Source organism: Balaenoptera ricei, chromosome 13, assembly GCF_028023285.1.
Source record: "Balaenoptera ricei isolate mBalRic1 chromosome 13, mBalRic1.hap2, whole genome shotgun sequence".
NCBI lineage: Eukaryota > Metazoa > Chordata > Mammalia > Artiodactyla > Balaenopteridae > Balaenoptera > Balaenoptera ricei.
Genome location: NC_082651.1, coordinates 66,693,041 through 66,705,604, shown reverse-complemented (window position 1 = coordinate 66,705,604; position 12,564 = coordinate 66,693,041). Strand labels below are relative to the sequence as shown.

At 34.3% G+C, this 12,564-nt stretch overlaps 1 protein-coding gene across 1 annotated transcript in view; it reads right to left on the bottom strand.

Annotated features, from left to right (window-relative positions):
* Window positions 1-12,564, bottom strand: part of LRPPRC (leucine rich pentatricopeptide repeat containing) — a 111,206-nt gene that overhangs the window by 45,856 nt on the left and 52,786 nt on the right. Inside the window, exons 16-23 of the mRNA XM_059943451.1 lie at window positions 12,070-12,127; window positions 10,892-10,998; window positions 10,601-10,678; window positions 9,826-9,870; window positions 9,351-9,464; window positions 8,162-8,292; window positions 7,365-7,450; window positions 5,741-5,948 (exon numbers count right to left, since the gene is read on the bottom strand). Of these exons, the coding sequence (XP_059799434.1) occupies window positions 5,741-5,948; window positions 7,365-7,450; window positions 8,162-8,292; window positions 9,351-9,464; window positions 9,826-9,870; window positions 10,601-10,678; window positions 10,892-10,998; window positions 12,070-12,127 (827 nt within the window). The remainder of the gene's footprint in view (window positions 1-5,740; window positions 5,949-7,364; window positions 7,451-8,161; window positions 8,293-9,350; window positions 9,465-9,825; window positions 9,871-10,600; window positions 10,679-10,891; window positions 10,999-12,069; window positions 12,128-12,564) is intronic.

Below are 12,564 nucleotides of genomic sequence, written 5' to 3'. Positions count from 1 at the left end.
TTCAATCCCTACATGAAGCTTGGCTACAGCAGTGTGACACATTTCTAGAAGTGGTGATGAAAGAAGATTATCACAACAGTTGAACTCAAGGACCTTTGGGTTCCCTCCCAGTTCTAATACTCTAACGCAAGGTTCTATGAACTTAAGCTTGTTAGGTTCATCATCTCAAATGTTTCACACCAGCAGAAAAAATCATCACATGAAAATACCACTTTTATTAGGCAGGATGAAATCAGTAAGTGCAGTAAAATATCAAATGGAAAAAGGTGGAAACTGCCTTACACCCAAAATGTGGGGGAAGACTTTATCAATCAGTGTAATTCTAGTTTCTGTGACCTAAAATGATCCTGTGATTTCCTTTGTACACCTTAAAACACTAGAACTGATTTAAAACTCTACTCTAAAATAACAATAATCCTTTGAAGAAATTTTGTTGAAAATATTAATTCTGGATTCAAAACTTACTCCGTGCTTATTTCAGTATACACACATAATTCCTAAAGCTTTATATACAAACGGGTCACAAATTTTTAAAAGTCCAATCCTGATAAAAATTTAGCCACTGCTTTCACAAACCTCAAATAATACTAAGTGAAAATCAACTCTATAACATACTATTATCTCTAAGAAAAATCCACTGTGATATTTTCAACGACTAGACACCCCCCCAAAGTATTTCAATGATATACATAAAGTGATTTTCATCAATAAAACTATATATGCTAATAAAAAGTAATCAATCGGGGCTTCCCTGGTGGCGCAGTGGTTGAGAGTCTGCCTGCTAATGCAGGGGACACGGGTTCGAGCCCTGGTCTGGGAAGATCCCACATGCCGCGGAGCAACTGGGCCCGTGAGCCACAACTGCTGAGCCTGCGCGTCTGGAGCCTGTGCTCCGCAACAGGAGAGGCCGCGACAGTGAGAGGCCCGCGTACCGCGATGAGGAGTGGCCCCCGCTCCCCGCAACTGGAGAAAGCCCTTGCACAGAAACGAGGACCCAACACAGCCAAAAATAAATAAATAAAGTAGATATAAAATTAAAAAAAAAAAAAAAGTAATCAATCATTTAAAAATATTTTTGATTGATGCAAATTAACTCAACATAGCCTTTATCAAAATTCTGGGAGCCTATGAAATAAAAACAGAACAGTGGAAAGGAAGATTCTATAATTCTAAATTTTAAGAACACACATATATATAATAGACTGAGTCCAATAAGAACATGGCAAATCTGATGTTACCTCTTGTGTTAGTCCTTATTATGAAATGAAAGTATGCTTTATGTCACTGACAGAAAAACAAACCCTGGACATAACATTTATATGAGGCTGATCATAAAAATATCTACTTAAAGGTACCAGAAAACAAAGTCCTCCTAACTCAAATTCCTTTATATATAACTGTAAAAATCACAAATGTGTTTCATACAATCTTGAACAAGAACAACCAGTGACAACTATCTACCTATTGGTAGCTTTAAACTTAGTCTCCTTACCTATAGTAAATAACTTCCAATTTAATCAAAATTTTAAATGACAAATATTAATTTTTAAATTGGAATAAAGTGCTTCAACATTACGCATAAAGTGTTAGTGAAGTGGTGATTTACCTAAAGAGCTTACTGACTGAAAAGCTCTCAAAATCTGAAATCACTGGAGAAAAGAGGGGCTTTAGGGGAGAAAAAAGTTCAAAACAAGGGAGGGGGAAACAAAAAACACCTTAACACTCGAAAAACTGACTATTCTATAAATCTTAAGCAGATGTTCAGTGTGGAAAGAAATCAATTCAGGAGAAACCATCGACTTCACAAAAATTATTCTGTGAAGAGAACCAGCCCTTGAAAGAGCTAAATGTTTTTTTTTTCTGTTCATCATCTATAAATGCGGAATCTTCAAGAAGACTGGTGTTGCAATTACAACTAATCCTCCCCAAAAAATTAACTGTGTTGAAGGCTTTGTAATTTCCCTAGGTACAATTTAGCTGTCACTTACTTTCAAATTTACTCAAACATGCGTTCGGAACAGCACTAACTTCACATGTCAAGTGCTTTCCAGCCAATTGAGTCTAAACTGGAAGTCGGTGTTAAACAACTGAATGATTAGACAAGATAGCTCATTTCCCTGCTCTTTTGTTCAGAATAAAATGCCACATTTACATTATCAGGCTCAACAGGATTTTCTGACAGAGGGAGAAAAAACCCTACTGAACACTGTCCGTACTAAGCACATGAAGCCTGTCATTTACCAATCATCCTTCAAAAAGCAATAGCCATGAATGTAACTTAATTACGACCCAATGATCCTTGACGAAAAATCATCTTATCACTGTCCTGTCCCCCTAGGGCAAATGAACCACTTTTGTCCTTTGGCACTGATGATGCTAAATTCTTAATTGCAATAATGGAGTAAAAGAGCCAAACCTCCTTAATTTCCTTTTAGCACATAAAGAGTTTTACTCTAGAAGGCGAGCATTCCCATAAATAATAAAAGTATCCAGTACAAATGAAGATGCCAAAATTGAAGGGGAGTGTATATGACAGAATAACCAGCATTATAAAAAGTGTATTTCCCACTTCTGCAACATATTGAAGTGTTACAGTGAGTTTTAAAACGTATTGGTATAGGTTCATCTTACAGAAATTGTGACCTTTATGAAGAACTCAAGATTAATTTAGCAAGAGTTCTGGGAGGATTATATGGACAAAGTCCATGATTCACTTAAATGAAATGCATGTGGGTATATACAGATTAAAGCACAAATCAGCACAGAAAAATCCTAAATGGAAAGCAGAAATTAAAGCTTCTTTGATCATTTGCACTAAATAATCCAGCTAAACAGCTTCAGATATTTTTCGTATGAAATGAAACCAAAATGGATCAGCTATACAAGTGAATCTGAAACTGCATCATACAAATTTTTATGCTTTTAAAACTAATGGCCCAGATTTCATTAATTTTATTTCCTTTATCATAGCATAAAGACTAATCAAAAGCTCTTTTAACCTATTTTAAAGCATTTCTTTCTTCCTTAATATGGAGGATCCAGGTCATCTTTCTGGATCAGGCATGATTTCAATTAAAAAAAATTTTTTTTAAGTAGTTACAAAGGAAAATGTAAAACATTCATGTGGACTACATGTAGACATGTGTCTTATAGAACAGTCCCAATGTAAACGAAACACATGAAAATTTTGTTCAATTCAGCATACTTCTTTTCTTTTCAGTGCAAGTATTATTTTGATGATACAAATCAGATTAGTTTAACAACTTCAAAATTTTGCAAACCTGTTGTTATTTTGGATTTCCTTTGGCAAATGAATAAAAACAAAATGTATTATTTTTCATAACTGTAAAGCTTTCAGTACAATATCCAAGTAACAAACTGATACAGTATTAAATTTCTCCTGTGTTTTATCCAATGCTGGAAAAGTCAGTCCAAAATTAAGATCTATTGAATCTTAAAGATCATCTTTCTAAGGAACTCAACCTTGCAAATTTGTTCCAGAATTACAATTTGTAAGTGACAGCCTTCTTCAGAGTCTTTGCAATGACTTTCCAAAAAGATGCTTGCCTTTGAAAGGAGGAAGATTTTGTAAAGTGTTCTGAAATGTTTCTCATAATTCTACCCCAAGTTTGAATAAAAGCCTCATTCTCCAGATGAGCTCATACCTGCTGAGGCCAATTACCTGATATTATTGAAGATTAAACAGATTTAATCAAATCAAATACATGTAGACTTTTGGGCAGGCTAGCGTAATTAATCCTAGTACTGCACTTGTCATGATTCTGAATTAATTAGCTATCTTCCATCAGTTGGGAAAACACAATTGAAAATAAGTTGCAAAGTCAATGTTTTCCTCCAACTTAGCCCCGACCAGGAGTGCTACTACTGTTTTCTACTAAACATGAAATTTCCTTTATCTCCTTTTAATTATTCTCCTGACTCTAAAAGAGTCAACAAAACCTTTTTATCATGACAGATGAAACTGAAGATCTTGTCATGGAAACTGCCTCTGCAAAGCAAAGATAGCAAAAACAAAAACAAATTCAGGCAAATAAAAATAGAAGGTAATTTCTCTTTGTATCTGAAAGTAGTAAAAAAAATCATAAAAGACCCTAATTTAGATTTCTCTAGCCCAATTAACAGGGACAGTCAGATTTTACTGAGACACACAAATCTCTGACTGTGCTGTAAAATCGGAAGCACAGAGTACGCTCCACATTAACATCTGAATCCCATGCTATTTCCATTTTCCCCTGGGGGAAGTTCTCCTTGGTTCATGAGCCCCATCTGCAGACCTCTTCTGGAAAACTTTTGTATCTCCTCTGTCTTCAAAGTATTTCTATTTGTAAGATATTTTTTCTACCATGGCTTCATTTTCATTGTTAATTATTTTATTTTTGCCCAATGGTGGAGGAGGGCCTAATTCTTCTGGGCACTGGGCCCATTTCTTTCAAATCCCTATGCAGAGCTCCACATGCAATTTGCAGAGACGGGTCTTTTAAACAATCAAAAAAATTCTAGGAGGAAGCATATTAATTATAGGATTTCTATATAAAGTTGGCTGTGAACATGAGAACTCAATAACACAATAATTGTTTGAATCACTATTTCTTTAAAAAGATGTAATGCTGAGATTGTGGAGGTTAAGATTTAGCTAAATCATATAAGTTGATAAACTATTTTTTGATTGGATGGCAAAGAAATTATTTCATAAAACATTTATGTGCATGTATGTGTGTGCATATATATATATATATGTATACACATATTTCCTAACAGAGTTAAAAGAGATGTTTTTATTCCACATTTTAAATTCAATACTAAATCATTCATTATAGTCAATTAATTATACCCCCTAATAAATAAAGAAAAACTACCAGAAATGTGGGAAGAATATGAGAACCGTTAAGATTTATCTTTTACTTTTCTCCTGACACTGATACGGCAACATCCAAACTAAAATTAGAAAATCACAATCACAAAATAAGCAGATTAAAAATTGCATTAAGCCATGGAAGAGATGACAAAGAGGTAAGATCTGAGAAATTTTTTAAAACAGAAAAGAAAAACAAACACAAAAAGAAAAGAATAAAGGATACTTTATCATCTTACTAAAATGTTTCACTCATTACAAGAGAGTAGGCTGACTTTATGATTTGCACTGGAAAAAATACCTTAAATTGGGCACCAACATGAACATTCCAAATGTAAAAATTTTCAAATTCAGTAAATCTCACCCTATTAACAAAATTCATCTTCTTCCCACAAGACACAGAGACATCTTCTACAATATTTATCAAAGCTAGAATAACTACTGTATTGGTACATGCAATTAAAATACTACATGGAGGAAAGGAGCAATGAAGAGACGCTGCCACATCATTACCTGAATAACAGTCATGAAGCATAAAAGCCCTAGAGAATCCTTCTTTCTTATATTTGTTAATAATTAACACAAGGCTCAAAACTGGGAAGAACTAGATTTGGCTTCATGTAATATCATCACATGCCCCACACACAAAAAATCACCATAGATCATTCCATTGAGAAGTAATCCACAGGACCACAGGGCTGCTGGTGATTTTAAAGGTCACCTACTCCACAGAAGTCCTCTTATTCTGTGGCGAATAACCTCCAAGGCTTCCACAGCACCACAGAGAATTTACAAAGTATAATCCCCAAATGATTAGATTCATTCTTTCAATGCCAACATTTAAAACTGAAAATTCAATTAACTTACTTTTCCAGATACAGGGTGACCAATGGGGAACTTAAGGTGGTAGATGGTTTTGCTAACCCTAGAGTCACGATGGCTTCATGCAACTGTTTTACTGTTTCAGTTTCACCTCTTAAAGCTGCGCCATTTAGGATGTGGAAAAAGGACAAGACTGTTGCATCTTTGATAAGAACATCCTTCTCTTTCATCTCCTTTAGAATGTTAATAGCATCTACAATGAAGCAGCACAAAAGACCCTTAGGTAATTTCATGTAGGGAAAACAAACTGCTATTAAAACAGCATTTCAAGCCCAGCAGGAATGTAAATTCTAGTGTATAATGCCGATTTCAAGTTAATTACTACTTGCATTTCTAAACGAGACTACAATTATAAATCCACAATAGCATGGTTTTATCATTTCCCTGCAACTTTGACTACAAATTATAGATAGGGACTGTGTGCCCACTCTGCACCACATAACCCTGTACTGTCTGCCCTATAGCTGTAAGATCCTCCTAAATGGATGCTTTTATCGTTCAGAGCTAACATCTGCTAAATCACACCATTGTTTCTTCAGCAGATGGCTTGTCAGGAGGCCAGATAATAAAGATGTGTTTACACTGTATATACAGCCAGACTAATGGTCTGATACCGATAGGGCCTGTTTGCTATGTCGATACTAATTAGCCAAGCAGAGCCAATGAAAGCTTTCCAAAAGACTGCATGTTAATACATTAGATTCATTAAGCTTCATTAGGAAGGCAGAAACAAACATTTTAGGATATGGAATAAGTGCATTTTTATAATGTTGTTCTTAATTATTGCACAGACAAAATGTTTTGACCGCTTTACAGAAAATGATTTTTAAAAAGCAGGCTAATCGTCATAAAGAATTTTCTGTGTTAGAAGGGTTTCCTAGGAAAAAATTCAATGTTCAAATCAAATATTTTCTCCACACATTTTTCACTATAAAGATTTTTTAAAAATTTTCTCTAGGAATAAAAGGAAGAGAGGGAGGTTAAAAAAAGAGTTTCAAAATAAAGCCCAATGAGAAAGTTAAGAAACAAGCAAAGAGTAAGAATAAATTATCAAGTGTAATTATATTAGCCTTAGCATTATCTCAACTACGAGAAAATTAGAGTATGTACATCAACAATATGATCAGCTAGGCTCTCCCTGCAAACTTCTATGTAAAACCTTATTAAAGTATACATTTTGTTAAGGTTATTAAAAGTGAAGACAAAGACTCCTGCAAAATTCATATTCTTGAATAAAGGTTATATTTATAGGTTTTATGTTCAGCCTTCTAACGTTCTTAAGCAAAAACAAAGCCATTAGTGCAGGCATGTAGGCAAATTGTGCCATAAGTCATGATCTTCAAACTCAATCCAAACAGCAATGCTAATAAAAACTAGCTGCAGAAATGCAAAAAGCACTGAGCTGTGCAAATGTAAATGACAAGCTTGCCAATCCATTAAAACTAATGGCCTACACTGTCCACGCAGCTCTGGTTGGATTCACATGCAAATTTGTATGCAAAGTGTTCAAGCACTTTGCAAGACATGATATACCATTAATATCAATTCACATGTTATTCCAGTGGCAAGATACTTGCATCACACGTTTCCTTTATGTGCTGACGCTTACCTTGGAGCTTGCCATGTTTTCCCAATACTTTTACAAGTCTTACATACTTGCTGGTATCAAGGACAGCAGAAGAATCTAAACGGTCACTAAAAATTAAAGCCATATTTATATTATGTTAGAAGTTGTTTAACTGTTAAAAGGACTGCAATATCTACTTGATCACTTTTCAGAAACTCATCAGAGTCTGAACTGTTATTAACATTGGCCTCTATAATTTAGTTAAGGTTTATTTTTGAAGCCATATACAAATCCACATGTAATTATATTCAAAGTGACAAAGTAAAAATCTAACACTACATATATATTGCATCTTTCCATCTGCAAATGACACTAATACGGAACTCTTTTGCTTCATGGCACTTAAGGTGATTCTAACTTTGTCATGAATACTGAAATACCCCCGAAAGACATATTTTTATTTGGTAAATCTATCAGGATGGGAAACCAAAGATACCTTAGAAATGGACAGAATTTTGTTTACACTACAGTACAGAAAGTGGAATATTTAACAAGCTTTATAAAATAGTTACCATCACCACTGCTGTCATATGCAGTTGTATAACCAAGAGGAAAAAAACTTTGGCTTTAAGGAATAGAACATCTTATCATACTTAAACAAAGACTCCTTGCTGAAAACAAGCCATAATTAATCATTCTTATAGTATGAAATTTCAAAAACACAAAGGAGAATTTTTTAAATTCACATTATATGAGAGTAGTATTCAATCTACATGATCCATCAAGGACTGTATATCAGCATACATGCTGATGATTTGTTTCAGTGCCAGGGTACTCACAATTCTCGTTTCAGGTTCAATGCCTCTTCTGCATTATCATGTCGACAGCACAAATTTATTAAAGAGGCATAGCCACCGATAACCATATCTGATTCATATTTTGCTTTCAATTCAAGAGCTTTTTGCATGTTCTAAAATAAAGGACGGAAGTGAAAAAGAAATAAGAAATTAATATAAAAGTAAAATAAAATTTCTAGTTGCAATGTTCAGAGTGTAAAAAAAGTTAATAGTACTTTTAAAATAAATGGATTCATGTTATTAACTTCACCTTGCTCCCTGAAAATAAATGGATTCATGTTATTAACTTCACCTTGCTCCCAGGTATTTTTATTTGCCTTTTGAAAAGCAGGAAAAGATATATATGTGGGGTTTAAAAGATATGTTATCCACACTGCAAAACAGGCCACTATGCCAAATTTGATGTTTTAAGGTTTGGGTATTGTATTATAAAAAAAAGACTTCCAGATTTAATATGTACCAAGTAAGCCCTTACTCACCGTCCAATTTCCATGCACAGAAATATCTATCATTGCAACGTTCCTCACAGTCTAGTTCAATATCCAAGTAATGTAAGGAAATATTTTAGAATTTAATAGTACCATGTTATAACCTTAAAGTCAGCTGTTATTTTTGTTCCCCTAGAAACACAGGCATAAAACCAAATGATACTGAACTAGAAACTGAAAAAGTCTAGTGATATACCACAAATTGCAGACGCACACTAAAATGAACACAAAGTACAGCTGGATGCCTGATGAAAAAAGGCAAGAGACCCTTTATCTCAGAAAGACTTTTTTCCAGCAGGAAAATGGAATTTCAATCCCTGCATTAACAACCCAGTAATATTTGACTTGCAAATGACTACTGCATGTATCAGTTGCTTGACAATCTAGATATAAGAGACCGGAGCCATGGCTTGAAAGGACATTTGGCATGTATGATAAACCTATCATGGCTGTTACTATCATTCACTTTGCAGGTTATTGTAAACAAACTACAGCAACTGGAAAACATGCCATTCAAGGTGTAGCTGAAATTAGCTAACCTTTCATTTAATTGCATTCTTCACAGACATGATGTATAATAATTAATTGTAAAAGTCATAAATATTATATTTGGCTTTGCTTACTTTTCTCTATAAAGAATTTTTTTTTACCTTAATAGCATATTTGAAATAGTTAAAAGTTACCTCTTCTGAACACAGCATTAATATGAGTTGCTTTAGGACATCTCCTATAGGTTGATTTTCAGCTTTTAGTTTTTCAAGTTTAGACTCCAAATCAGATGATGTAGGCTGCGTAGTCTACAGAAATGCAAAGAAAAAAGAAGGAAAGAAATTTCCTATAAAGAAAATGCACCCTTTGTCACTCTTCCCTTTAAACTGACCTTTCCTAAATGTCATAAATGCTATCATGGATATTAATCTGGGGATCTGGGGATGGACTCCAGGGGTTTATAAAGCTCCTGAGATTATATGTAAATTTCTTAGATATGTCGATTTTTTTGAGATATGCTGATTTTTCTGAAATAGCTTTTACCAACTTCTTAGAGGTACACTGATGACAAAAATGTTAGGAACCACTGGTTTTATAAGGACACAGTCTAGAACTATCATTAAATGTGGTTATTATAGCATGTAGAATCTACTCAAAAAGCCTACTTACTTTTCGAGAGTCTGTCTTCTCTCTTTCAACCAACATATTAACATCCTAAAATTGGGATTTAAATTAGAATCAGAAAACATGTGGAAAATATATTAGCAAATGTCAAAAGCATATTTTGGAAATTTCATTTCATTTTACTGTTATTTTTCCATCTTCTAAAATTTTCCATAAATTCTGTTCATGCTTTATAACCACTGTAATAAATACTTTAAACACGTTCTTCAATATATAAACAGCATTTACCAGCAATCAATGAAAAGCCTTATTTTAAAGATTGTCATTTAAATAAACTTTTGGCCAAAAGCGACATATTTGGGCTTCCCTGATGGCGCAGTGGTTAAGAATCCGCCTGCCAATACAGGGGACACGGGTTCAGGCCCTAGTCCGGGAAGATCTCACGTGCCACGGAGCAACTGAGCCTATGCGCCACAACTGCTGAGCCTGCGCTCTGCAGCCCGTGAGCCACAACTGCTGGGCCTGCGTGCCACAACTACTGAAGCCCGTGTGCCTAGAGCCCGTCCTCTGCAACAAGAGAAGCCACTGCAATGAGAAGCCCGCGTGCCAACAACGAAGAGTAGCCCCTGCTCGCTGCAACTAGAGAAAGCCTGTGTGCAGCAACGAAGACCCAAAGCAGGCAAAAATAAATAAATAAAATAAATTTTAAAAAAACAAAACAAAACAAGAAAAACAAAAGCAACATATTTAAATAAAATTTTAACATACTTTTATATATAAATTAAGCATTTAAAAAAGTTGATTACTGTTTCACACACACCTTAATCAATTCAGGAACATGGTAGCTATCCAGCAGATTACGAATGCCTCTGTAGATATTTTCAGGAATTTTTACATTCTGTGCAAAGGGAAGGGAGGAGAAAAAAAAACCTGAGTTTTAGACAACCAAACTGAGATTTGTCTAACAGAAATTATCTCAGACATAATTTAAGCCTCCAACTCATCTATGTCATTGAGAAGTGGTCTGGTTGTACTTAAAAGCAGCAATTTCAAATCTAATAGATACATGTCAGGCAGGACAGGCATTATATAGCAAAAAATGAAATGGTACCATCTCCATCAGCTGATGGAAGTATTGTCTCAAACGCTCCTCCTTGGCCTGTACCTCTGAGTCACTCATGCTGTCAATCAAGTTATAAAGAAAATAGCCAACAGCTTCTGTGGAAAAAAACAAGAGAAAGCATTCCACTAAAATTACTGAGACTGTCATGTTATCAAGATTAATTTATAAGAAATCATTTTGGTGTGAGATGTCACCCTGATGAGAGGCTCTGAAATGGCAACAATGATCACTGAGGCATAGAGATTATGTGGTTTGGGAGCACATATCTAACTGGTGAGTGAAAGGAATATTAATTATTTTCAGACCTAGTGACAGCTTTTCAGTACTGAATCTTACTTCAATCTATTTTTTTCCACCACTCTGTGACAGAAGTTGTCCTGCCCAAGGCCTTACCCCTTTCCTGTCCAAATCACAAATAGTGAGAATAAATAAATGCCTTGTACACATTTCTATACTAATTTTTTGGTGGGCAATACTTAGGGAAACATAAAATTAGAGAGGATTGTTAAATGTTGAGTATAGAAAGTTAAATAATTTTAATAAGCAGATACAGTAATCCTGTGGAGAGCTGCCTATTAGCCAATGAAAAACTGAGATTAACAAAGATGTTTTGTAACAACAGTAATTTTCCTATGCATTCAAGCATAAAATGTATAGGGCATGTGTTAATACCTAGGATAGAAAAATACGAACTTTCAAGAAGGGTACCTTCTTACAGAAACCCATATATTCTAGGCTTTATTACGTGAAAACAAAATCATTAAATGTCAAATAATATATTTTGGGTAATAAATTATATTTAAGTGGAAAAATCTACAAGACCGCTTTACTATTTTATATGTTTGATTATACTGGCAAAACATTAAAATCACATAAACATGAAGGATTACTAATTTTTAAGCCTATTTTGATTGATTCTATAAGAAGCATTTCCTCAATATCTAAAAAAAAAGCCCTCCCAACCCTCCCTTTAAAAAAACAATTATGATAAAACCAAACAGCTCATAGATCTCAAAATGTTGTGGTTATCAATATAAAGATTTATAACCAAATGTTTTCAAATTTCACTTTCAAAAAGAAAATGTTTACGGTAATCCTTCTAGTTCATCATTACATAGAAGAATGGATTTGTGGATAAGTTACAATCATCGAAATTGAAACGCTACCCGTTGGTCCTGGAGGCTCCTGGCAATAACGTCCATCCTTGTACAACAGTTCTGTTATCTGGTAAGACAGAAAATGCGTGCATTGCAGCAAGAGAAGCAAACAAGAACAAATACAATCTGAAATTGAATTCTTGAAATAATAAAGCCTCTCCCCAGTAAGGTGTTATTCTGTATCATAGTAATTCAACACCATCCCCACCTGCCAAGGAGATTGTTTCGTTTTTAAATAATAGGTTTGTCTTTTAAAAACAAAAACAAAACAAATCCATGTTGAAGGAAAACTGCAACGTTTCATGAAATGTCACTAAGAAAGCCTCTAAACTCATCTGTTTATATACTGTTTTAAATAAACTGTTATAATAGGAAATAGCTTATAGAAATTATCAACCAACGTTATTTGTCATTGTACTGTTTTTGGTCTTGTTGAAATTGGTCCAGTTTCCTCCTTTTAAATGAAGTTTTACAGAAACAAGAAAGTAAAATATCCTGAACCAC